General features: G+C 35.8%; 1 protein-coding gene across 8 annotated transcripts in view; it reads left to right on the top strand.

Annotated features, from left to right (window-relative positions):
- Positions 1–26,913, top strand: part of LOC126184907 (organic cation transporter protein) — a 396,150-nt gene that overhangs the window by 365,977 nt on the left and 3,260 nt on the right. For all 8 annotated transcript variants that reach the window (XM_049927567.1, XM_049927563.1, XM_049927561.1 and 5 more), the window contains 5 exons: positions 444–598; positions 6,518–6,686; positions 10,766–10,901; positions 23,839–23,954; positions 24,176–24,390. In XM_049927567.1, the coding sequence (XP_049783524.1) occupies positions 444–598; positions 6,518–6,686; positions 10,766–10,901; positions 23,839–23,954; positions 24,176–24,390 (791 nt within the window). The remainder of the gene's footprint in view (positions 1–443; positions 599–6,517; positions 6,687–10,765; positions 10,902–23,838; positions 23,955–24,175; positions 24,391–26,913) is intronic.

Raw genomic sequence — 26,913 nt, forward strand, 5'->3', positions numbered from 1 at the left:
TTTGAGAGACAATTAAATGCTACATGTGGTTACTTGATTTCCTGTTGTAATTATTAAGCTCATCATTGATCTCTCAGCAGACAATTAACTTGCATATACAAAATATTACTGAATATCTCTATTAGTTTGGTTTAAACTGAAAAAATATGGCAGATGGTATAGCGCTTTATTTAAAACAGTTTACGGATAGTTGTATGATTATATTTTGTATTCAACAATATTATGAAAAGGAAAGCTGCTACTCGCCATATAGCAGAGATGTTGAACCACAGATAGGCTTCATCTGATAGAGGCTTCAGCATCTCTGCTATATGGTGAGTAGCAACTTCCCTTTTCATAATATTGTTACAGTCCATCCTGGATTTTCCATTGTTATGTTTTGCATCCCTCTCATATTATTATATCATTTTCATATTCACTCTGATGTAATGATTGTTTAACAGATTTGGTAGAAAGATAATCCTTATCCTCTGCATACTGTTGATGGCTGTATCTGGAGTGGCACAAGCTCTTTCAACTACCTACATCGCATTCCAGGTGTTCATCTTCATCAATGCTCTGGGCTGTGCTGGGGTTTACCCTCCCGCATTTATTATAGGTAGGATTCACTTTGCCAGTTTCATAGGTCAATATGAAGACTAATCCAATATGAAGGCTGTCATTTCCATACTGTCTTTATGCAAATACAAATGAGTAGACTAGTCCAGAAATGTACTTTGATGATGCTGTTTGTCATGTAACATAGGATGTTCACAAAGAGTTAGCAAACACCATGTCACATTATAGCATGTCTAATAGATTGCAGATACTGTTTCAAAAATATTTTCCAGCATATAATAGGTGAAAGCTGAAACAATCAGATGAAATTTATTTTTGGTGCTAAATGTTGAGTGCAGCAGGTGGTAGTTTAATTAAATGAATTACTGCAATACGAGAATGGTATAACAATTTCCAGTGTCAATGACTGAACAGAGAGAGGTAATGTATGAAACATTCTGATGGCATTGGCTTCATGTTAAATTCTAGTTCTTCCCAGCACATGTTCTGAGATGTCAAAATTTGCCTTCGTTCTAATGAATTTCTTCCCTAGTAACACATTTTGCAATGTTCCCGAGAGAGAGAGAGAGAGAGAGAACAGAGACGTAAACATACAGATTCAAAACCATCAGTTGATGTTGCATAGAATGAGACAGATATTATATGGATGATATTTTTTGAATTTTCGCTATATGAGTACCATCAATGTATAAAAATTAAGTGGTTATAAGACCCCTAAATATGTCATATGGGGATAATTACTAGGAACAATGACATTGTTTCCATACAAGATAACAGATAAGTGAAATTTTTGCAGATCTTTTAATAATGCCATTAGAAATTCCAATAACATTCCTTTCTTTTGCAATTAGAGGTTTATAAACATAGTTTTTGCATCATTGAGTATGATAAGATGCAAATATAGCATAAACTGATCAATAATATGCTTTCTTGAATTTATTTTTGACTTGTCCTCCAGATGAGGTCTATGAGGTGTGTTTTTTAAATAAGTGATGTTTTGAAATAAAAATATAGCAAGCAGACTTTTTGGAAATTTTATTTTTACATGAAAGCATGTACTTTTCTACATAATTCCCAACAATATTAAGGCACTTATTGTATCATATACCAGCTTTGGAATACTCCCTTTGATTGAGAATCCATCCAAATGTGAAATAAGTGCTGTGATTTGTTTTCTTAGTGCTAAAGACATGAAAGCAGCTGAAATTCATCATGTCAGTGAAATGTATCAAGAAACCATTATGAGTGATGGAATGGTACAGAAATTGGTGGGAGTTTTAAAGACGGCCATATGAATGTGTACGATGAGGAACAAAGTCAGTAACCTTCGATCATTACTGATAATTTGGTGCACAAAGTTGATAAAAAAGTGAGGTTAAACAGACACTTCATGATTTCAGTTTATGTGATGAGTTTCATTTAGTGTCAAGAAGTGTGCTTGATGCACAGTTGTGTTGCAGTGGTTGTCTAATCATGCAGCAGATTTTATGAAGATGATATTCAAAAGCTGGTTATACAGTATGATAAGTGCCTCAGTATTGGTGAAAATTATGTAGAAAAGTAGATTAAAGTATAGGCTTTCATTTAAAAATAGAATTGATACAATTCTCCTTCTTTTATACACACATCAAAAAAGTTTTGCATCACCTCAGTTCTGAGAGTTCTGGAACCTGTACAGAAAATTCGAATAGAGATCAACATAAACATCATTTCTGCCCTTTTTATTGCTCATAAAAACCACACATTGCATGTTGTACCACCATACAGCGAGACTTACAGAGGTGGTGGTCCAAATTGTTGTACCCACCAATACCTCTAATATGCAGTAGCACATCCTCTTGCATTGATGCATGCCTGTATTCATTGTGCATACTATCCAAAAGTTCATCAAGGCATTGTTTGTCCAGATTGTCCCACTCTTCAATGGCGATTCAGTGCAGATCCCTCAGAGTGGTTGGTGGGTCATGTCGTCCATAAACAGTCCTTGTCAATCTCTCCCAGGCATGTTCAGTAGGGTTCATGTCTGGAGAACATGCTGGACACTCTAGTCGAGTGATGTCATTATCCTGAAGGAAGTCATTCACAAGATGTGTACAGAAGGGGTGTGAATTGTCATCCACAAAGATGAATGCCTCGCCAATATGCTGCCAATGTGGTTGCACTATCGGTCGGAGGATGGCATTCATGTATCATACAGCCATTACGGCGCCTTCCATGATCACCAGTGGCATACATCGGCCCCACATAATGCCATCCCAAAACAGCAGGGAACCTCCACCTTGCTGCACTCGCTGGACAGTTTGTCTAAGGTGTTCAGTCTGACTGGGTTGCCTCCAAACACGTCTCTTACAATTGTCTGGTTGAAGGTATATGTGACACTCACTGGTGAAGAGAACATGATGCCAATCCTGAACGGTCCATTCGGCATGTTGTTTGGCCCATCTGTACCATGCTGGATGGTGCCATGGTTGCAAAGATAGACCTCGCCATGGAAGTGAAGTTGCGTATTGCGCACAGTTTGAGTCATAACATGACGTCCTGTGGCTGCATGAAAAGCATTATTCAACATGATGGCGTTGCTGTCAGGGTTCTTCTGAGCCATAATCTGTAGGTAGCAGTCATCCAGTGCAGTAGTAGCCCTTGGGCGGCCTGAGCAAGGCATGTCATTGACAGTTCCTGTCTCCTGTCCGAACACCATCGCTTTGGTTCACTCCGAGACATCTGGACACTTCCCTTGTTGAGAGCCCTTCCTGGCATAAAGTAACAATGCAGATGTGATCAAACTGTGGTATTGACTGTCTAGGCATGGTTGAACTACAGACAAAATGAGCCATGTACCTTTTTCCTGGTGTTATGACTAGAGCTGATTGGCTGTCAGACCCCCTCCATCCAATAGGTGCTGCTCATGCATGGTTGTTTACATCTTTGGGCAGGTTTAGTGACATCTCTGAACAGTCAAAGGGACTGTGTCTGTGATACAATATCCACAGTCAACATCTATCTTCAGGGACTGGGATGGTGCAAAACTTTTTTTGATGTGTGTATTTATTTCAAAATGGTACTTACTTAAAAAACATGCCACATATGAATCAAATGAATTAAACAGCTGTAGGATCTGCCAAAACTTGGGTACTTAATAATTCTACAACTGGAAAACTTGCTCATGTGAAGTGAAAGAAGATATCGGTATAAGTTTGAGGAAATTTCCCCATCTTTTAACCAAAGAGAGTTCATGGAGCCAGCTGTATGGTGGCAATAGTGGTGGGTGTGGGAATATTAAATCTGGAAGACTGTGATATTTAACTTTTGTAGTAACAGTTAAGCACCATAATGCACCACCATGTTGCAGCAACTTTTCATATGGTCTCTTGTTTGTTTTACTTGTACGGTAGTTTTAAGATTTACACATGTTAGTGTTAGATATCAGGAATGTTCCTGTGAAGAAGTTTCCAGTATAGAACATCCACATTGTCCCATTAGATCCTTAACATTTTATTCTTCAACAAAGCCATGAGACCTTTCAGAGTGTGCACAAACATTTAGATTAAAGTACTTCTAAAGCAACATCTACTGAGTTTTCTTCTCTGCTAAGTTCATATCAGAAGAACATTTAGAAATACAATTTTTTTTCTTCAAATTAACTCTATGTCTTCCACAGTTAACAGACTAAATTTTACAGAACTGCATAATTTGAGGTGCATTCTGAAGCACCACAGAGTTATTGCACCGTGATAAATAGTAAAGAGTACACAAACTTCTAGTAACTGTAGTGCTACTGGTATAATTGACAGCAACATCTTCCCAATTATAAACAACTGTAAGACAGCTTTTAATGATGTAAAGCATTAATGTCACACAAAAAATACTTACAGAACTTAGAGTTCAAGATAAGGTGTTAAAGGTGGTTACAGACACTGCATAAGGTGCTAGATTAGATGGTTGCATAAGTACCAAAATCAAAGGAAACATAAAATGGCGAATAATGCAAACAGCAGAAAAAAGGAAGCATCTTAAGAGTAAATAGGCTGCACTTAAATATAGGACATGACTTAAGTACAGAATACTGTTGGAGCTGCTATTGATCTCTACAAAGGTGCTTTTGTCTTGATAAGCATATATTGTGGTATTGTAGCATAATGTATACATAATTTATTGAAAGAACACAAAAAATAATAATAAAATATAGATATATAAGTACAGAATTAAAATAAAACTGGAAATAATAGTATTAATAATAAATATATGCTATAAAATTTACTGCATTTTACAATTGTTATTAGTCAATAAAGAAAAGGTAAGGTATATTCTATGACCTTATTTAAGCTTAATGTAATTCCAAGCTGAGATATCTTCCTGAAGATATGTTTTAGAGATTTCCCTTAACATAAAAATCCAAATATCTCTTGCACATTGTGCAGCTGTAGATGAAATGGATCAATAAATCAACTTAAAAACATTTGTTCTTTAGACTGCTGTTATGGCATCTCCTGCAAATTTTGTTCCCATTTTGTCATGAATAAAGTAATGTATTTTCTTTTCCTAAGATTTTATTTCTGTTATTTTCTGTATTTCAACAAAATGTTTACTTTTGGTTTTGATTTTAGAAGTTTCCACATTTTTCAACTTTGTCTTGTCTTTGTGTGATTTGTGGGTGCTTCAGAGTTCTAATACCCAGTTACACTGCTTTTTGCAATAGTGGATTTTTCTTTGTAGGTATGATACAGAGTTGTTTTTCCTTTGAACATTTCCATTATGCACATCTGTTTGTAGAAAAAAGGCAAAATGAAAAATAGTGCAGCATCAGGAACTGAGCTAGGGAGTTCAGTTCCCTATTTTTGTGCTCTTCTAGTGCTAAATACTTCCTATATATGGTGAGATGTTATTCCCATATTGCTATTTGTAGTCTTCTGAAGATAACTGTATAAAAAGTGAGACTTGGGTCCTAGCTATGCCTAATATGTAGAACCAATGATGACCGCAACACTTGTTGATATGAAAACTCTCTGTCTGAATTTAGGTCTGCAATGGTATTATCACTTTTATTCAGAATTGAAACCATTGGTATTGTATATCATAAACCCTATTTATGGTCCCTCACAAGTTGCTTTTGTGGCCAGATGGACACTCCTTTTTTTGTGATGTTACTGCTTTTGTTTCTTAATCAGCTGTTCTTTCCTATTCTCTTAGTCCTGAAAATTATTTAATTTCTGATCTGGCCAGTATCCATTATGAATCTTATGCCCTGCTGTGATACTATTGACTTTTCCAGTCTGAACGGCTGTCTCGTTACACTTTCAAAATTTTTCACTTCTCAGTTGTTTATTTTAGTTCCAGTTGTATTTTTAATAGGTCAGTATATCATCAATCTTCATGTAGTATTGCCTCCCATATTACCACACACTGATTGAGCAAGCAGTGAAATTTAAATTTTTCTTCATTTTCCTACAAACATTTATCAAATTTTTTATATTCTTAAGGGTCTGCAGCACGATATATGTCTGGCACACACATTATAAGCAGATAAACCCAAATTGCTGCTATGTTTAAAGTATTCTGTGCTTTATCGATTTGTGATAGGCCTAGTTTTGGCTACAGCCCCATTTTCTAGCTGCCTGCAAATACTTTCATCAACCTTGGTTTCTACCCTTATGAATAACTATTCATTATCAATGTTTTATGGATGTCAAAAACAGCTGATTTAAGTACTATTGTATAATCCCCCAGTATTGTCGGTAGTTATACTTAATAACAGAAACAAAGATTAACAAAATTGTAGCTAAATAGGCGTATCACAAACCAATAAAATACTAAATACTTTAAATACAGCAGTTATTTTGGCTTTTTCTACATATAATGTCTGTGTAAAAAAATTCAAATTCACATAGTTTGCTGTACACAATATCTCTAACAAATATTAGTGGAGAAAATAAACTATGTATTCATTTTTCAAATCATGTAGGTGTGGAGCTGGTGGGAAAGAATCTCAGAGAAATGAGTGGCATTGTACTCAACTATTTTTATGCTTTGGGTGAAGCAGCTGTGGCTCTTGTGGCATACCTGTGCAGAGACTGGGTGCGAACGCAGCTTGTTATTTCTGCACCAGCCGCTATATTTGCTGTCTATTACTGGTAAGACCACATATACATATTACTACAGAATTCATTATTTTCAGCAGATAAACACATTCTGATGTATCTAGTAGAACAGAATCAGCTTTTGTTTCTGCAAGAAGTATTTTCTCTTAAACAAACCATTCAACAATGACACTAAAAAGACAAAAAATAACATTAACCCAGTTCTTCTTGCTGATAGCCACAGTAGAGGGATTGTAGAAATGCGTAGCTACCAGCAAGATGTAAATATCACCTGCATTGTGAAACCTGGTGCTGGTCTACAGGAAATCTTGAAGGACTACAAAAACAAAAATTGTGTGTTGCAAAATCAATGTCTTGTGATACTAGGTGGTACCAATGATGTGTACAAGAATGAACTCAAAACTGTAACAACTGTTCTAGGAGAAAAATTAACTAAAATAGACAATCAAAAGGTGATTGCGGTAGGCCTACCACTTAGGCATGACCTTACGGAATCCTCTATTGTAAACAAAGAGATCCAAAAGGCCAACATGGCTTACAGGCAGATCTGCCAGTCCGGTCCAAATGCCTCTTTCCTCAGCATTAATGATCTGTAAAGAAAGCATTTCACAGCACATGGCATTCACCTGAATAAAAATGGCAAAACATTACTCAGCCAAAGAATTAAATTGTTTCTAGAAAGTGTTAATCATATAAATGAGAGCTGTAACACTACTGCACTGCCATCAGAAGAAAAAGCATGCAAATTACCATCCATAGCTAAGACAATTGTAGGCCTGCAAAATCCTTATGTACCAGATAATCCAGAAGACATGGAAGCTGTCACTCCATGCCCAACTGCATCCACAGGAACAACAGCAACAGCAGCAGCAACAGTATCTGACATGTTCCACACCCAGGAGGATTCCCTCTTTTATGGGTCTATGGAATGAATAATTAATGTAATCTAATCAAAGTAGAAATAGAAACACCAACAACAGAAGAAGAGGAAACAACTGCATGCCCACCTGTACTCACAACAACAACAACAACAGCAGCAGCAGCAGCAGCAGAAGAAGAAGAAGAAGACACAGAAACACCACCAACATAAGAAGAGGAAACAGCTGCAGGTGAAATGTTTAGTGTAACAAGCAGGTGAAAAATAGTGCCTCCATCCCACCTGAAAGATTTTTTAAGGCACAAAGAGGAGGAAACCACCACAATATTTAGAACCAAATTTTTAACTGTATTTCACCAAAATATACAGTCCATAAAGAATAAAGTTCAACAATTAGAATTAGAATTGCAAAAACTAGACAGTACCATTGTGTGTATGACTCAACATTGGTGTAAGGAAAATGAAATTATATATTTTGCATTAACATCTTATGACCTGGCCTGTTCCTATAATAGAATTTCCATGAATGGTGGGGGGTTCATGTATTTATGTGAAAAAAGGCATAACATTTAAAATTAGAAAAGATCTTATAGCATTAAGTGAAAACAAACATTTTAAATTATCAGCAGTTGAAATAATGGAAAACAGCTTGTCAAAAAAATTAATAGTATTTTGTATATATAGATCCCCCAGTGGTAATAGGGACATTTTTTTCTCAAAACTCAATCAACGCTTAGAAAAGGTAACTTGTTCAAAAATGAACATTCTCATATGTGGGGATTTAAACATCAACACAATGAAATCAGGTGATCTTAGTAGTACCTACTTGAACATTCTCTGCAGCTATGGCATAATATCACTCGTTAACTGTTCAACTAGAGTGACCAAACAATCTTCCTCAATAATAGACCATGTAGTAACAGACATAGAAAGAAAGCACTAGCACTTACTTGTTCTAAATCTGGGCCTATCAGATCATCTCTGTCAGATATTAAAAGCAAATATTTGTGTAGAAATGTCTGCTAAATTGAATGCATGCATGAGGGTCTTTTCAGAATCAAATGTATGTCATTTCTCATCTCAGTTACAACATGAAGGGTGGGGGGAAGTGTATGCAGAAACAAATGTAAATAAAATGTTTAATAAGTTCATGACAATATTTAAACTAAAATTTGAGGAAGCATTCCCCAAAATACTGCATTCAATTGGAGCAACAAACAAAAATAAATGGGCAACCAGAAGTATCAAAAAATCCTGTGAAACCCTAAGATATCTTGCATCCATCAAAAATAGCCAGACTGACCCAGCCTTTTTAGAGCTCTACAAAAATTACAGGAGAACTTATAGAAAAGTATTGCTAGCTGCAAAAAAAACTTAACAAGTGGCAAAACATTACTGAAGGCAGATAACAAAAGTAAAGCAATCTAGAACATAATCAAACAGGAGACAGCAAATGATGGACAAAAAAATCTGGAAAAAAAGATTAAAAGCAAAGATGTTGAAACCAGCAACCCAAAGGAACTAGCAAACTTTGTGAATGAATACTTTGGTGGGATTGCGAATAAATTGCAAGAGAAATTTCCATACACATATGTTCTACGCCAACAGGACCAGCCACCACACTCAATAGTGCTCTTTCTAACAACAGAGCAAGATACGCCATCTAAAGAATAAAAAATCCACAGGATTGGATGAGATCCCAGTTTGTGTGCTAAAGAAATGTATATGCAACATAAAAACCTCATTAACAATAATAATTAATGAATCTTTCAGATCTGGCTGCTTTTCTAAATACCTGAAACAAGCAAAAGTAATACCAGTACTAAAAAATGGTGATGCAAAAAAAATGTAGAAAATCACAGACCAATTTCCTTGTTATCTTGCATTTTCAAAATAATAGAAACCATAATGAAAATACACTAACAAACTACATAGAAAAAGGGGTTAATTAAAGGCTTTTGACACAGTTGACTACAGAATTTTATTACACACATTAGAACTATTAGGAATAAGGGGTACAGAAAAGCAATGGTTTAAATCATACCTGGAAAACAGGGTGAAAAAGAGTTGAAATCTCACATATTTGCAAAAGATTGGTAGTAAAACACTTACCTGATCCAATATATATTAATATAGGTGTCCCCCAGTTAAGTGTACTGGGCCCAATCCTCTTCCTTATATGTATAAATGATTTTCCACAGGCATGGACAAAAAATACTATTTGCTGATGACAGCACAGTAGTGATTACAGACAAAAGCTCAACACTGTTAATAAAAAAATTCAATGAAGCTCTCAGACATCCACAACTGTTCACCAAAGAATAAAGTAACTCTAAATGTCATAAAGACAAATATACTCTTCCAACTACATAAAAAACCGATTGACATTACACTGAAAGTAAACAATGAGGTACTTGATTGTGTAACAGACTGAAAATTCTTGGGGATGAATGTAGACTGTCAGCTAAAATGGACTGGGCATGTGAGAATTTTAGCAAAGAGGCTATCTTCAGCATGTTACGTCCTGTGAATCCTTTGCAACAGTGTGCAATATTTCATCCCTCAAAGTAGCCTACTTTGGGTATATGCATTCAGTCCTCAGTTATGGAATAATGTTTTGATAGGTAAGTGCTGGAAGCATACAAACTATTTTCAAGATTCAGAAAAGAGCTGTTCAAATAGTAGCAAATAGCAGTAACAGGGCCTGTAAAGAGTTGTTCAAAAAGTTAGAAACTCTGACAGTTCCATGTGAATATATTTATCAAAACATAATGTATATAAGGAAAACATTAATCTGTATACCACAAACAGCACAATTCATAACCATGGAACCAAATACAGACACTGTTTACATCTATACAGAAGAAACAAGTCAAAAACTCAAAATAGTATATTATATCATGGTAATAAATTGTACAACAGATTACCACTAGAAATAAAAGATGTAAATGATCCCACACCTTTAGTCAAAGGCTAAAAAAATATTTACTAGATAATAGCTATTACACTGCAGATGAATATTTAAAATAACTATAGACTAATGTTCATGAACATTGTACTGTGTAACAAATTTAACTTGACATGATTAGATAAGTAGAACTAAGTATAGGAGCTGTATATACTGTAAAGAGAGATGTTTATTTTGTAAAAAATATTGTGCAACCATTTGACAACATTCATGCAATGTATATTGTTCTACAGATGAATAAATCAGTCAATCAATCAAACTTTACAGGATAATCCCAGAATCAGTGCGTTGGCTTCTTGTCAACAATCGGACAAAAGCTGCTGAAGATATTATTAAAAAGGCTGCAATGATGAATAAAGTTGTTTTGTCAGATCATCTTTTGAAGACAATTGATATGCAGAAGGTATAGTATGTAATCTTGCAGATAAATTGGCATTTCATAGACCAAATGCTCTTATTACTTCACATTGTTTTGTCAAAATCATTTTGATTTATTGTAGTAACTATGATAAAGTAATATATGAAATAATCATATAAATTTATTATTAGGGATTAATATTTATGCGATGGTATAATATCACGCTAACAATTTTATATTTATTTGAATTTTTATGTTTGCGAAAGAAAATAATTTAAACTGCATGTTTTTAAAAGTATGTTGTTCTTTGTCACACAAAACAAGTGATCACCCACAGTATCATTATTTATACAGCAGTACTAATCTTGAGACTGTAGCTAGTATATGAGGTCTGTACAAAAAATTCCGGAACATTCGTAATTTTGTGCCAATGGTATATTGGAGGAAAATGCAGTTAGCATCCTGACACACGTCTGTGTTCAATGTGTAACTGATGGAAGTTTCATTATTAAATCCAGAACAGTACTCTATGCTGATGATACAACGTTTCTGAACAGCAGTAATGATCTTAATAGTCTTAAAACATGTGTTACAGAGACAATTGAGCAAGCTTCACTCTGGTTTAAAGCAAATGGGTTCTTGCTTAATGAAAGCAAAACTCAGCAGATGGTATTTAGTTTAAAAGACAAGTTTCCATCAGATGATCCTGATTGTGTTAAATTTTTGGGGGTGTATTTGGATGATAAACTTTCTTGGAATCCACATATTAAGTATATTAGTGGTAAATTGTCTAGGGCAATCTATTTTTTAAGGAGATTAATGCACTGTGTACCTAAAAATTATGTTAGAGTATCTTACTACTCATTTTTTCAAATCATCATATCCTATGGTATTATTTTATGGGGAAACTCCACTTGTGTGCATGATATACTATTGCTGCAAAAGAAAGCTATTAGGATAATTACAGGCTCACCATACAAGGCTCATTGTAAACCTTTGTTTACTCAACAAAAAATCATGACAGTAATAAACCTATATATTTATTATGTTTTAATCTACACAGAAAAGAACTTACCTAAAGTAAAACGCAAGGCAAATATACATTGTTACAACACTAGGACAAACAGCTGTATCTATACGCCCTACCACAGACTGTCAAAATCAGTTAACAGTTATGAACTTATGGGCCACAAATTATTTAACAAACTTCCACAAGCTATACAAAATTTACCAGAGCAACAATATAAACAAACACTTTATGACTCGTTAGTTGTAAACCCATTCTACAATATAAAGGATTTCATGACCTGTGATATTAAACTGGAACGTTATTAACAATTATGTTCTTTTATAGCATGTACTGTATTGTATTATGTGTATGACTTTGTCTATTGCTGTAATGGCTTAAAGACAATAAAATAATAATAATAATAATAATAATAATAATAATAATAATAATAATAATAAACCCCGTGGAGGCCCGGGAAAAGAATAGGCCTCCGGTATGTTCTGCCAGTCGTAAAAGGCGACGAAAAGAACAAACCACTAATAGGGCTAACCCCCCTTTTAGTGTGATTACTTGGTTCAGGACAGAACTAAAGAAGCCTCGGACAAGCGCCGTCATGGTCGGGGACGACGCTTGAACCCTATGCCCGCCCACAATGGTAACGACACTGCTAGCCAACTGGAAAATGATTTAAATCCGAATAGAGGTGTTTTGCAGGATATGCTTCCTGCAACCACCCTAGAAGGAAAACAAAGACAGAGGATGAGATGGTCAGATGAAGTTAATCGACACCTCATGTTCTGTTATTACCAAGCAACAAACCTAGGAACCAACACAACTGGATACAGATCACAAGTATACACAACATTTATTACCAGATACCCGGAATTAAAATTTTTAACAGAACAACGACTAGCTGATCAGATCCGTGTAATAATCAAAAATAACAGGATACCCCAGTCAGAATTAGAAAACATCAAACAACAAGTACAACAAATACTGGAACAAAATAATGTGCAATCAGAAGAAGAAGAAAATATAGTAATGGACTCAAACATCCCAGAGCAAACAAACAATGACCAACACGCATCAATTAAACAATCAGAGGAAAACGAAATCTTAAGACAGCCACCAGAACAAGCACAAATAGAACACGAAGAGAGACACATGTTAGATATAGAAGAGAAATTTCAGCTGACATATATAGAATACAAAGACACAAATACAGACATTAGACCATTCTTGCATAGACCGCCAAATAACCCACAAGTCGAAACAACAATAAAAACTATCAACACAAACATACACAACAAAATAAATGAAAACACAACTATGGAAGAGTTACAACTACTGGTTTATATAGGAGCATTCACTACACTAAATATACACACTAGGCAGAGATCAGAACAAACCAACACACAGAAGAAACCCACAAAACCAGCATGGCAACACAGGTTACAGATCAGAATAGAAAAACTGAGAAAAGACATCGGACAGCTAAGACAATTTATAAGAAATGAAATATCAGACAAAAAACGAAAAAGGTTAGGTAAAATCTCACAACAAGAAGCAATAGAGCAATTAGATGAAAAAAAGCAGAAATTGCAAGCAGTGGCCAAACGACTTAGAAGATACAAAAAAAGTGAAAATAGAAGGAAACAAAACCAAACATTCAACACAAACCAAAAGAGATTTTACCTAACAATGGATAACACACACATTAAAATAGACAATCCACCAAACATAACAGACATGGAACACTTCTGGAGCAGCATATGGTCAAACCCGGTACAACATAACAGGCATGCATGGTGAATACAAGCAGAAACAGACACATACAAGATGATACCACAAATGCCTGAAGTGATAATTTTGCAACATGAAGTCACCCGAGCAATTAATTCTACACACAATTGGAAAGTTCCTGGAAATGATAAAATAGCAAATTACTGGCTAAAGAAGTTCACCTCAACACATTCACATCTAACTAAGTTATTTAACATATTTAAAAAGAAAGATGATGAGACTTACCAAACAAAAGCGCTGGCAGGTCGATAGACACACAAACAAACACAAACATACACACAAAATCTAGCTTTCGCAACCAATGGTTGCCTCGTCAGGAAAGAGGGAAGGAGAGGGAAAGACAAAAGGATTTGGGTTTTAAGGGAGAGGGTAAGGAGTCATTCCAATCCCGGGAGCGGAAAGACTTACCTTAGGGGGAAAAAAGGACTGGTATACACTCGCGCACACACACACATATCCATCCTCATATACACAGACACAAGCAGACATTTTAATGTCTGCTTGTGTCTGTGTATATGAGGATGGATATGTGTGTGTGTGCGCGAGTGTATACCAGTCCTTTTTTCCCCCTAAGGTAAGTCTTTCCGCTCCCGGGATTGGAATGACTCCTTACCCTCTCCCTTAAAACCCAAATCCTTTTGTCTTTCCCTCTCCTTCCCTCTTTCCTGACGAGGCAACCATTGGTTGCGAAAGCTAGATTTTGTGTGTATGTTTGTGTTTGTTTGTGTGTCTATCGACCTGCCAGCGCTTTTGTTTGGTAAGTCTCATCATCTTTCTTTTTAAATATATTTTTCCCACGTGGAATGTTTCCCTCTATTATATTCATATCATTAAGTTATTTAACAGTTACATTGCAGACCCATACACATTCCCTGATACACTTGCACATGGAATAACCTATCTGAAACCTAAAGATCAAGCAGACACAGCAAACCCAGCTAAATATTGCCCCATAACATGCCTACCAACAATATACAAAATATTAACTTCAGTCATCACACAGAAATTAATGACACATACAACACAGAACAAAATTATAAATGAAGAACAAAAAGGCTGCTGCAAAGGAGCACGAGGATGTAAAGAGCAACTGATAATTGATACAGAGGTGACATATCAAGCTAAAACTAAACAAAGGTCCCTACACTACGCATACATTGATTACCAAAAAGCCTTTGATAGTGTACCCCACTCATGGTTACTACAGATATTGGAAATATACAAAGTAGATCCTAAATTGATACAGTTTCTAAACACAGTAATGAAAAACTGGAAAACCACACTTAATATCCAAACAAATTCAGATAACATCACATCACAGCCAATACAGATTAAGCGTGGAATATACCAAGGAGACTCATTAAGTCCTTTCTGGTTCTGTCTTGCTCTGAACCCACTATCCAACATGCTAAATAATACAAATTATGGATACAATATTACTGGAACATACCCACACAAAATCACACATTTGCTATACATGGATGATCTAAAACTACTGGCAGCAACAAATCAACAAATCAACCAATTACTAAAGATAACAGAAGTATTCAGCAATGATATAAATATGGCTTTTGGAACAGACAAATGTAAGAAAAATAGCATAGTCAAGGGCAAACACACTAAACAAGAAGATTACATATTGGATAACCACAGCGACTGCATAGAAGCGATGGAAAAAACAGATGCCTATAAATACCTAGGATACAGACAAAAAATAGGAATAGATAATACAAATATTAAAGAAGAACTAAAAGAAAAATATAGACAAAGACTAACAAAAATACTGAAAACAGAATTGACAGCAAGAAACAAGACAAAAGCTATAAATACTTATGCTATACCAGTATTGACCTACTCATTTGGAGTAGTGAAATGGAGTGACACAGACCTAGAAGCACTCAATACACTTACACGATCACAATGCCACAAATATAGAATACATCACATACATTCAGCAACAGAAAGATTCACATTAAGCAGAAAGGAAGGTGGAAGGGGATTTATAGATATAAAAAACCTACATTATGGACAGGTAGACAATTTAAGAAAATTCTTTCTAGAACGAGCAGAAACTAGCAAAATACACAAAGCAATCACTCATATAAATACATCAGCTACACCATTGCAATTTCATAACCACTTCTACAACCCTTTAGATCACATAACATCAACAGATACAAAGAAAGTAAATTGGAAAAAGAAAACACTACACGGCAAGCACCCGTATCATCTAACACAGCCACACATCGATCAAGACGCATCCAACACATGGCTAAGAAAAGGCAATATATACAGTGAGACGGAAGGATTCATGATCGCAATACAGGATCAAACAATAAACACCAGATATTACAGCAAGCATATTATTAAAGATCCCAATACCACAACAGATAAATGCAGACTTTGCAAACAACAAATAGAAACAGTAGATCACATCACAAGCGGATGTACAATACTAGCAAATACAGAATACCCCAGAAGACATGACAATGTAGCAAAAATAATACATCAACAACTTGCCATAAAACATAAACTAATAAAACAACACGTTCCCACATACAAGTATGCACCACAAAATGTACTGGAGAATGATGAATACAAATTATACTGGAACAGAACGATTATAACAGATAAAACAACACCACATAACAAACCTGACATCATACTCACCAATAAAAAGAAGAAATTAACACAACTAATTGAAATATCCATACCCAACACAACAAATATACAGAAGAAAACAGGAGAAAAAATTGAAAAATACATCCAACTGGCTGAGGAAGTCAAGGACATGTGGCATCAGGATAAAGTCGACATTATCCCAATTATACTATCAACTACAGGAGTCATACCTCACAATATTCACCAGTACATCAATGCAATACAGCTACATCCAAACATATATATACAACTACAAAAATCTGTAATTATTGATACATGTTCAATTACCCGAAAGTTCCTAAATGCAATATAACATATACCATACAGTTACAAGGAAGTCACGCTTGACCGAGGTCCGCGTCACGTTCCATTTTTAACCAGACTTAAGTCTGAGAAAAAAAAGAAGATAATAATAATAATAATAATAATAATAATAATAATAATAATTATAATAATAATTATAATTATAATTATAATAATTATTATTATTATTGTTGTTTACCGAGCGAGGTGGCGCAGTGGTTAGCACACTGGACTCGCATTCGGGAGGACGACGGTTCAATCCCGTCTCCGGCCATCCTGATTTAGGTTTTCCGTGATTTCCCTAAATCGCTTCAGGCAAATGCCGGGATGGTTCCTTTGAAAGGGCACGGCCGATTTCCTTCCCCATCCTTCCCTCACCCGAGCTTGCGCTCCGTCTCTAATGACCTCGTTGTCGACGGGACGTTAAACACTAATATCCTCCTCCTATTATTGTTGTTGTTGTATGTTCAGTGCTGTATTGAGTAGAACATTGTTTCACACAGTTTGTGAATTTTGAGATAGCAGAGGAACAAGGTGTCAGCACTAAATTTTGCATGAAACTCAAGGAAACCTTTACAGAGAGACACATCAAATGATGTGATGCCTATGGGGATGAGTACTTAAGCTGTATGCAGTATCATGAATCTTTCACATGGTTTAAAAATGGCCGGACTGAAGTTAAAAATGATCCTCATTGAGGATGCCCTTCGACATCTGCAGATGACACTCACGTCAGGAATGTCACTGAAATTGTGCTGCATATATGCAAGTGCTGCAGTTCACAATATTATTTGTTATAGCCCTGAACAAACCATGAGTGAAAGTGATGCATTCTCACAGAATTATATATTTCAGAAATATATGTGAGCAAAGTTGTGAAAATCATTTTTTAGCACCCTGTACTTCTCACTTTACCTACTGAATAATACTTGTTGTTCTTAATAAGCTGACTCTGTAAAGATGGAACAAGTTTTTTAATCTAACCCTTTAAGTGGAAAAAAAGAATTTTGTTCTATTAATGCAACATGAGCTTATCTTTAATAATGATAAAACATTACATCATAATCTCAAGAGAGTATATTGCTTTGTACACAGGAGAGTTACATTGACTATTTGTAGTTTTGCTTGACAGACTCTGTTATTTAAAGAGCGAGTTCAGATTTACAAATTAGAGCTTCCATTGAGCAATATTTTCCCTTAAGTGTAATTACAACAATATCATCATTTAAAAAGAAGTTTAGCTAAAGTTATGAAGTAAACACTGGAGTTGTAAAAACTATTGTTATTTTTTTGGACTTATTTTTTGTGCTAAATTTTTATTTTTATTAGCAGTGAACTCTGCAAACTAATTTTACTTATTGAGAAGCTGTTTATACATGCCCACAAGAGACAGACAGATAAAACCAGATTTCTTTCCACACTTTGTAACTGACTGGTGGCTAAAACCATAAAAAAATTATAATCATTTGTAGGTGGAGTTCACAGATGCCAATGTTAGCACACCTACTAAGAGCTTTAACTCTGTACATTATTTAGGTGGTGAGCTGCAGATAGGCACAACAAAATGACTCTCACAATTAAAGCTTTCAGCCATTAAGGCCTTTGTTAACAATAGACACACACACACACACACACACACACACACACACACACACACACACACACACACGCTGTCACTCATACTCACACAATTCACACACCTGACTGCAGTCTCAGGCAACTGAAACAGTGTTTGTGTCTGTGTCTGAGAGAGAGAGAGAGAGAGAGAGAGAGAGAGAGAGAGAGAGAGAGAGGGTGTGTGTGTGTGTGTGTGTGTGTGTGTGTGTGTGTCGTGCGCGCATGCGTGCGTTTTTGTTCATGAAGGCCTTATGGCTGAAAGCTTTAATTGTGAGAGTCTTTGTTGTGCCTGTCAGCAACTCAGCATCTCCGCTATATGGTGAGTAGCAACTTTCCTTCTCAAATATTGTTACATTCCTGCAGATAACTTAAAGCCTTGTGATCAGAATATACAATGGTTTTGTGTTTCAGTAAATAATTTCTAAATTTAGTAAAAGCCGCCAGTGTTCTGCCGAGCTCCTTCTCAACCACAGAATAATTTTTTCAAGCTTTTGTAGTTTTCTATTTGCAAACGGGATGGAATGATTTTCTAATCTGCTATCTACTACTTTCTTTAAAATAAATGAGTTCCCACTCCAATATTACTACTGTATGTCAGACATAATAAAAATATACTGTCTGATCTGTGCAAAAGTTTGCTATCTCACAACTGTGTTTTTATTTCATTGAAAGCTTGCTGGCATTCAGTAATCCAAATCCATATTACATTATTCTTTAAAATATAATTCAGACATGTTGTATTCAATGCCTGTGTTTTTGTGTGTTTTCTGTAAAAACTAGATAAACCAAAGAATCATTTTGAACTTCTGTTTTTGACTTAAAGACCGAGAATTTAGCTATGGCTAAAATATTGTCATAATGAGGCAAAATTCCATCCTTAGTAATGCTGTGACCAAGAAATTTCAGTTGTTTCACAGAATAATTACACTTTTCCAACTTAAATGATGTACCTCATTCCCTTCATTTTCTCCCTACTTCTATTAATAATTCCAAATGCTGTTGCCAACTTTTTCCTGTGATTAATATATCATCTACATAAAAAATCAATTTTGCTAGTAATTCTTTTCCAGAAGAAAATCTAAGTGATGTATAAACTCTGTCACACAAATGTTTAATCCAATACATACAAAACAGTACTGATAAAATCTACCACCATGTAGAAAAGCAGTGTGTTTTCTTGAATTGAGTTAAAGTGACATCCGATGGGGTCCCAAGGTAAGATCCTCTTTCTAATATTTTGTTGAAGTGTCTTGAATCTAATAAAAGTCTTATTGTTCCAACTGTTTACATACTGTTACAAGTGGATTATTATATTGACTACAGCTCCTCCCTATAAGTCCGCAGCTTTACATCGTTTGTAGTTCTCTTTCTATGGGCCCCATTCTTAAGATAGTTATACCATAAGGTTTAATATAAATAAAAAAAGTTCATGTGATCATACCTTTAGTTTGCACTGGTAATTTTTCACTCTCCTTGGTTCCTCATTAAACACATCACAATATTCATATAAAAATTTCCTTAAATTCTCCTTTTGACTCTGGTTTAGTTTCTCAGCACCCTCTTCTTTGGCTTCTACTAAATTATGATTATATACTAGATATTCCCTCTACTTAAGATAACCTCTGTCTTCCTCAAAGTCTCCTGCATCATCTATATACTCCATCCACCTGACTTGATTAAAAGTATTATGCTATTTACAATAATCAATTTGGTTGAGTAGAAAATCCACTTCTTGGTTCAGTAAAACTTATTTCCTTATTTGTGTGACAGAATCCTACTTCTTTTACAATCAAATTCAGGCCCAAAATAATTTCCTTCCTCAACTCAGGGATCACAAGGCAATGTTGAACAAATGGTATGTTGCTTATTCAAAATTTCAGTAATATTTATTTGGTCACTATTTTACTGCCTTCCAGGGGATCCTATAATCTTTATCTGTATTACAGGTAACCCAAAAAAATCTGAATTGTGATTAATTCTATGCCTTAATTTTTCTGATACTCAACAAATTGGACTCCTTCTGGCAGTCAGACAGATACCTTCCCAATTATCAGTTTTAGTACAACTTTATGGACTTTCTTGTGTATCACAACTATCTATGTTTTCTGCTTCATATAAAAGATCTTTCTGAATTTGTTTGAACCACATATCTTTTACCTTATCTTTGCTTAAGAGTGGTTCTACTTCCTGTTGTATGGAAATCACAGGCATATCAATTTTCGCAAGTTCTCTAATTCATTTCTTATCTCCTCCCACCATTCTGGATGCTAACTTCCACACACATTTTTCAGTTTGTCCTTTATTCTATTCTCACTACTTACATTAGCATAATGATCCAAAACTACCATTACAATTCCATAGCTTACATATTTTGCATACTCCCTGTCATGTTTATAGTTGCTTATTGTTTTACTTATATCAATTGGTAAAATTTCACTTTCATGAGCCTCCCTGTCACAGTTATGCCCTCCCTGAATATACCAATTGCTATCCCCATAAATAACTTCCTTGAATATTTCATCTTTAAGCCCCCACACAAATCATGCCATCTGATTTCTACAATATCTTTAACAACACCTTCTCTATTCTCACTACTGTTGGCAGTCACATTATCCTCACCATTCTCACTCTAATTATCTTCTTCACTATCTTCATTACTACTATCTAACGTAGCTTTTCCCCAGGGACGTGTGATAGGACGACTCTTAGTCTCTGCATATAAAAATGATCTGATGGATGGGGTGAGCACCAGTTTACATCTGCTTGCTGATAAACATTGTGCTACACAGGAATGTCTCATTGTTGAATGACTGTAGATTAGATTAATTTAATTGGATAGATAAAAAATCTATTCACCAAACAACAGCAGAATACACACATAAAAGAAGGTTATAATTAGACTAGTTTTTGGAGCCAGTGGCTCCTCTTTCAGGCAGAAGTTTGAAGGGGAAGGAAGAGGGGTGAAGGAAAAGGAATGGAAAGGTATAGGTAAAGGGGCAGATTTCAGGAAAGTCACCCAGAACCACAGGTCAGGGGAGAGTTACCACACAGAATGAGAAGGAAAGACTGATTGTTGGAGACTGCATCACAGTCTGCTGCTGTGTAGTCATTGATGGGTGCTGCTGCTGCTGTTGCTGATGCTTCAATTGTTGAAAAACTGGATGATTCTGTTGGCGTAGAAGATGATGATGATGATGTGTTGTCAAGTCTGTCTCCAACAAACATAACTTTTCTCTCAAAATATAGTTTCCAGTGAGCATAGAAACTCTCTGCAAATCCTGCATTTTAATTTCCTTGTATTTCATGATCATGTACTGGAGGTCATGTTCCAGTATGTATTGTGTATCACAAAGGGTTGTAATCATTTCACCGGTCAGTGGGAAGCCAGCGTTCCCTCACAAAAATTCTTTGCTAATTGCTTGATGAAGGAACCCATCTGCCAAATCGGGGGATAGGTGGAATTTTTGTAGGAAGTCTGCCCTCATGGGCCATACACATTGGCTATAATGAATTACCATGTAAATGTCCCATGTAGCCCTATATTTACTGTCTTTTCCACAGTTCCTAAGCGTTTGAGGGGGGTGTCAGTGGTAGCACATAGTTGTGCATCCGACATTTCATACATTAGTTTAAATAAACAAGCAGATATGGTGCTCACTGTGGAGCTGGTGTCCATTAAGAAGTGTGTGTTAGAGGTGTAGTCCCACATGTAAGATTGTATCTGCTCCTGCTGACTTGGTCAAACTGATTTGGCCATTGCTCCTGATTCTTAAGTGTTTATATTGTCTGTTGTGTTTAAGGGTACCTATTGTGATCTCCTTCAGAAGTTCCAGAAAGTCACATAGTTATGAGCAGTAACTATAATTTCTTATAGGAAAAATTCCCACAAACTAAGAGTGTAACATGCTGGTGACATCCAGTTTGAAAGTATCTTTGAGTTCACACCACTTCATCTGAGAATCAATATTCATTGCCAGAAATCTTATATTTTTTATACATTCAATGGAGGTGCCATCTACATTTAATGTAACAGTGTCATTTTGACTCTTCAGACTGAAATTCATGTCATTTGTTTGTATATTGACCAATTGTAAACTTCCATAGGGGTTTCATTTGTTTTCTCTTCAAGGAGTTCTTTCGTTTTATGAGTAACTATAACAATGCTGTTTTCAGCAAAGAGAATTTTTTCTCCATGATGAATATTATTGTTAAAATCACTTATGTATGTCAGAAACAGTTCTGGCGCTAGTATGCCACCCTGAGGAACCCATATATTATTGCATTCGGTTCTGATAGTGTTTTACTTTGTTTGAGGTATGTATTATGTCTACTCTTTGTACCAGTCATTAGGTAAGCCTCTTATTCCTAATGTTTCTATCTTATTTAGTAGAAGCTTATGGTCAGCAGTATCAAAAGCCTTGGAAAAGTCTAAAAATATGCCTGTGATACACTTATCTTTGTCAGGAGCATCAAGTACCACTTTTGTAAATCCCACTATAGCTGACTCTGGATGTCTACCACTTCAGAAACCAAACCAAGTTTCTCTTAAAAGGTTGTTCTTATTCAAGTAATTCATTAATCTGTCTTTCATAATTGATTCTATTATTTTTGAGAATGGTGACAAAAGGGAAATGGGACAGTAGTATTCTGTATCTTCTGCTTTACCTTTCTTCAGCAAATGTACAACTCTTGCATGTTTTAAATACTTTATAATACACTGATAAAGCTGTAGAGTGAAATTTTCATCAGGTCATGAACAAATTGCAGTCTGTCTATTTTATTTTCTACAATAATAATAATAATAATAATAAATTAAGAATAAGAATATTATTATTACTATTTATTTCTTTTGTGTGGCTCAATGGTCCGGTGCAACTCTTTCAATTAGCCACCGTTTCATAAACTTGCGTGGCCCTAATCTACCCCAGTTTATCCAAGAAGGGAAATGAGACCTACAGTTTAATATGGAACCAGAACCGTGTGTCATTTATTGTGACTCCTCACATCATTGAGAGGTGAAGGGTAGAATCCGTGGTCAGACTTAGATTTGATCCTGCAATCTCTCGGCTTTGTCATGCTCTTTATTGTTAGACCAGCAGGCCTACCTTCTTTTCTACAGATTCTATAAATGATATCAAGTTATTCCTTTAGTGAAACCACACCAGAATTTTTCCCACAATCTATAAAAAATTATAGGTAATGTTGCATATACAATATACTAATGCATAAAGGTAACAACTTGTCAAACAATAGAGGCACTGGGTCACTGACAGGCACATAACCAAGACTGAAAACTTGTTAGCATTCAAAGAGTGCATGTGCATGCCCACACACACACACACACACACACACACACACACACACACACACACACAAAGTGTGCGAGTGCCCACACGTGTTCAACCTGCACAGTTACATTGAACCATCATAATATAGCTGCAAAGTGTGAACGTCTTGGGATTGGGAAGAGGGCACACATGTACATGCATATGTCTGTGCATTATAGCTTCAAAAAGGATCTATGTGAAACCTGGCAATGTTTCACTTGAAGTTTTTTGCAGATTTTTAACAACTATTGTTTATTTTTAGGGACAACTGACTGTTAGTAAGAGAAACCCTGAAGAGAAGACAATATGGGAGGCCATAGTCACTGTTATGAAGACTAAGAAACTTCTTCTAAGATCATTGTATTTATTTTTCATATGGTAGGTTTTATATCATAGACGTTAGTAGTGATAAGAGAGTACTACACAATGAGTGAGATAATTAAATTTATTCACCTGTATGATTAATCGGTAAAATAACTAACCTATGAAAAGTTAAAAATCTCAAGGTTATCCAAAGAATAAACATATTTATGGAATGGCGATGGAAGAAATTAATTGAGTTTTTATGTGTAATTATTATTGTTTGTCTTTCTATTTAGGGCGGCAAATGCATTTGTCTACTATGGACTGTCTATCAATTCAACCTCTCTGGGAGGAAATAAATATCTCAACTTTGCACTAGTTGCACTAGTTGAGATTCCTGGTTACACAATCTCCTGGATTGCTATGAATCGATTTGGGAGGCGTTCATCATTGGTGATATCAATGCTTATGTGCAGTGCCACTTGCCTAGGTGCAGCATTTATACCCCAAGGTCAGATTTCAAATGTGTTGAAGTTATATAGGGAGTAAATGTAGTGGAATTAGCCTTAAATATTGCTAAGAAACATGCTAAACCAGATGGTAAATATTTGTAATTGAAACATACATATTTACACTTCCAAATATTTAACCTAATGACAAATTTACAGAATCTAGCAATATTTTTCTGCCAATAGTTTGTTCTCTCTGTCTTAAAGCATACTTCTTTTGTACAGTTACCTTTATACTAATCTAAAAAATGTTCTTCTTTTGTTCAGTTTTACATCATGTTTGCTATAGTTTTTTTACACCATCCATTCTCTGATGAGCCAAAACATTATGACCACACCTGCCCCAAGACTGAATACCATATATTGATGTTTCAGGCATGTGACATGGTAAATGGAGAATATGTATAAGCAGAGCAAATGTATGAATCAGGAACTATTCTAGTAATGATACAAGCCACAAATGGGGAAATCCACTGGCATAAGCAACTTTAGTAAAGGACAGACAACAATGCTGGCTGTTTTCACATTACTGTTGTGAGCATTGGTGGAAAGTATTTGAAGGATGGTGAAACCCTGTCTAGTCAACAAGGTGTGGGATGTCCACACTTCATCAGAGTATATGGAAGTTAGATGCTTGTCCACACTGTAATGCAGGATATGCAGTAATCTGTGGCAAAATTAATGACAGAGTACAATGCTGGTGCAAGCTCAAGTGTTTCAGAGCAACTCATTCTGTGCACATTGTTCAAGATGGGCTCCTGTAGGAGACGACATTTTCAAAAGTTGACATGATCAGTTATGATTGCAATTAGCACGGAATCATCAAGACTGGATACCAGGGCAATGGTTGTGTCCAGGTATGCCATCATTAAAGTGATGTAGGATACATGGATGCAGGCAGTAAGGGCAGTATTACACTGTGGGTCATGTTTATCTGGGTTTTCATGGCACCTACAGTAGTAGTCACAGGCAGCATAACAGCTGTGGACTATGAACATTATTGAAGCCCACATGCATCCCTTCATGTTGATTTCTTTCCTAGCAGGATAATTATCCATGTCACAAGGCCACAGGATACAGGAGCATGACAGTGATCTCACATTGTCTTGACTACCAACTTGTCCTGATCTGAACCTGATGGAACACATGTCGGGAATACTGAGTGCCAGCTCTGAGCCCACATGGGGCAGCCTTTGCATATCATACGGTAACATCCCTGTCATCATCTTCTCACTTAAGTAGTACAGTTTCTATATTTTGCTAAATTTTGCTCTTATCTTTCCACTATATCACATCAGTTTGAAATGTGACATATATTAGTACAAAACATGGTCAAGAGAAGTTATGCTAAATTTGAAAGTGAGGCAGTCTATCAGCTCCTGGGGTAGAACTACACCCATCCCCATCTTCACAATAAAAAATAGAGGGAAAGATCATGTGCCTTCAGGTTACTTAAGGTGATCTTGAGGTCTGTCTTTTTTTGTAGTTGCAATCATTGTGAAATATGTCATTATCTTTATCAAATAAGCATTTACAAAAATGTACCCCCACCACGCTGCTGTCAAATATTTGTCAATTGTAATGTAACCACTGAGTCAATAATTTGTCCTTTTGTTAACTTGTCAACACACACCATGGGGAGCCTCTTGAATTCTCTCATCATATTCCTATATTTGCTGTATTTGGATTTGACCTTGCTGCTAAACAAATAATAGTTTGGTCCACACTATGGCAATAACTGAACATAACAACTTGCTTCCAATCATTAACTTTAACTGTCCCTCATACCCTTTTTCAAGAGAGATTAATTTATGTGAGAAATCATTTGTAATCCCTCTAAATGATCAATCAGCATCCATACAGCAACAACTGACAGTTCAGATGTGTTCCATGTTTGTTTATTTATAGCTGCCCATCTCAGACAGTACCCAGCAGCAGAAGTCAATTTCTTTAACATAGAAAATAATCTGCTTTGTTATCTGTGAAAAGTGTATCTTCCAGCTATAGATATTATAATTATATGGTTTCCTCAAACGCCAGGGATAGGACTCAAGAGACTATGTAATTAAAAGAATGGGGAAACCTGTTAGTGGACATTAATATGGGGTGTGTCCATCCTTCACCTTTCTGACAGCTTGAATTCTGCTGGGGACCTTTTCAGACAGGTGTCTGAATGTTTGTGGAGAAATGGCAGCCTATTCTTTCTCAAGAGTTGAAACCAAAGAAAGTAGTGATGTTGAATGCTCGACTCTTGAGTGAAGTCAACGTTCTAACTCATCCCAAAGATGTTCCTTTGCGTTCATGTCAGGACTCTGGGCAGGTCAGTTTGTTTCAAAAAATTGTCCACAAACCATTCATGGCCTCACAGATGCTGCCTTACGACAGCATGCTTATACAAATGATCATAATCTCTGAACTGTTCCTCTACTCTATGCAGTACATTATGGTGTGAAATGTGTTAATATCCTTCTACATTTAGTGTTTTCTTAAGCACAATAAGCGGACCACACCTTGTTCATGGAAAA

Source organism: Schistocerca cancellata, chromosome 4 (assembly GCF_023864275.1).
Source record: "Schistocerca cancellata isolate TAMUIC-IGC-003103 chromosome 4, iqSchCanc2.1, whole genome shotgun sequence".
NCBI lineage: Eukaryota > Metazoa > Arthropoda > Insecta > Orthoptera > Acrididae > Schistocerca > Schistocerca cancellata.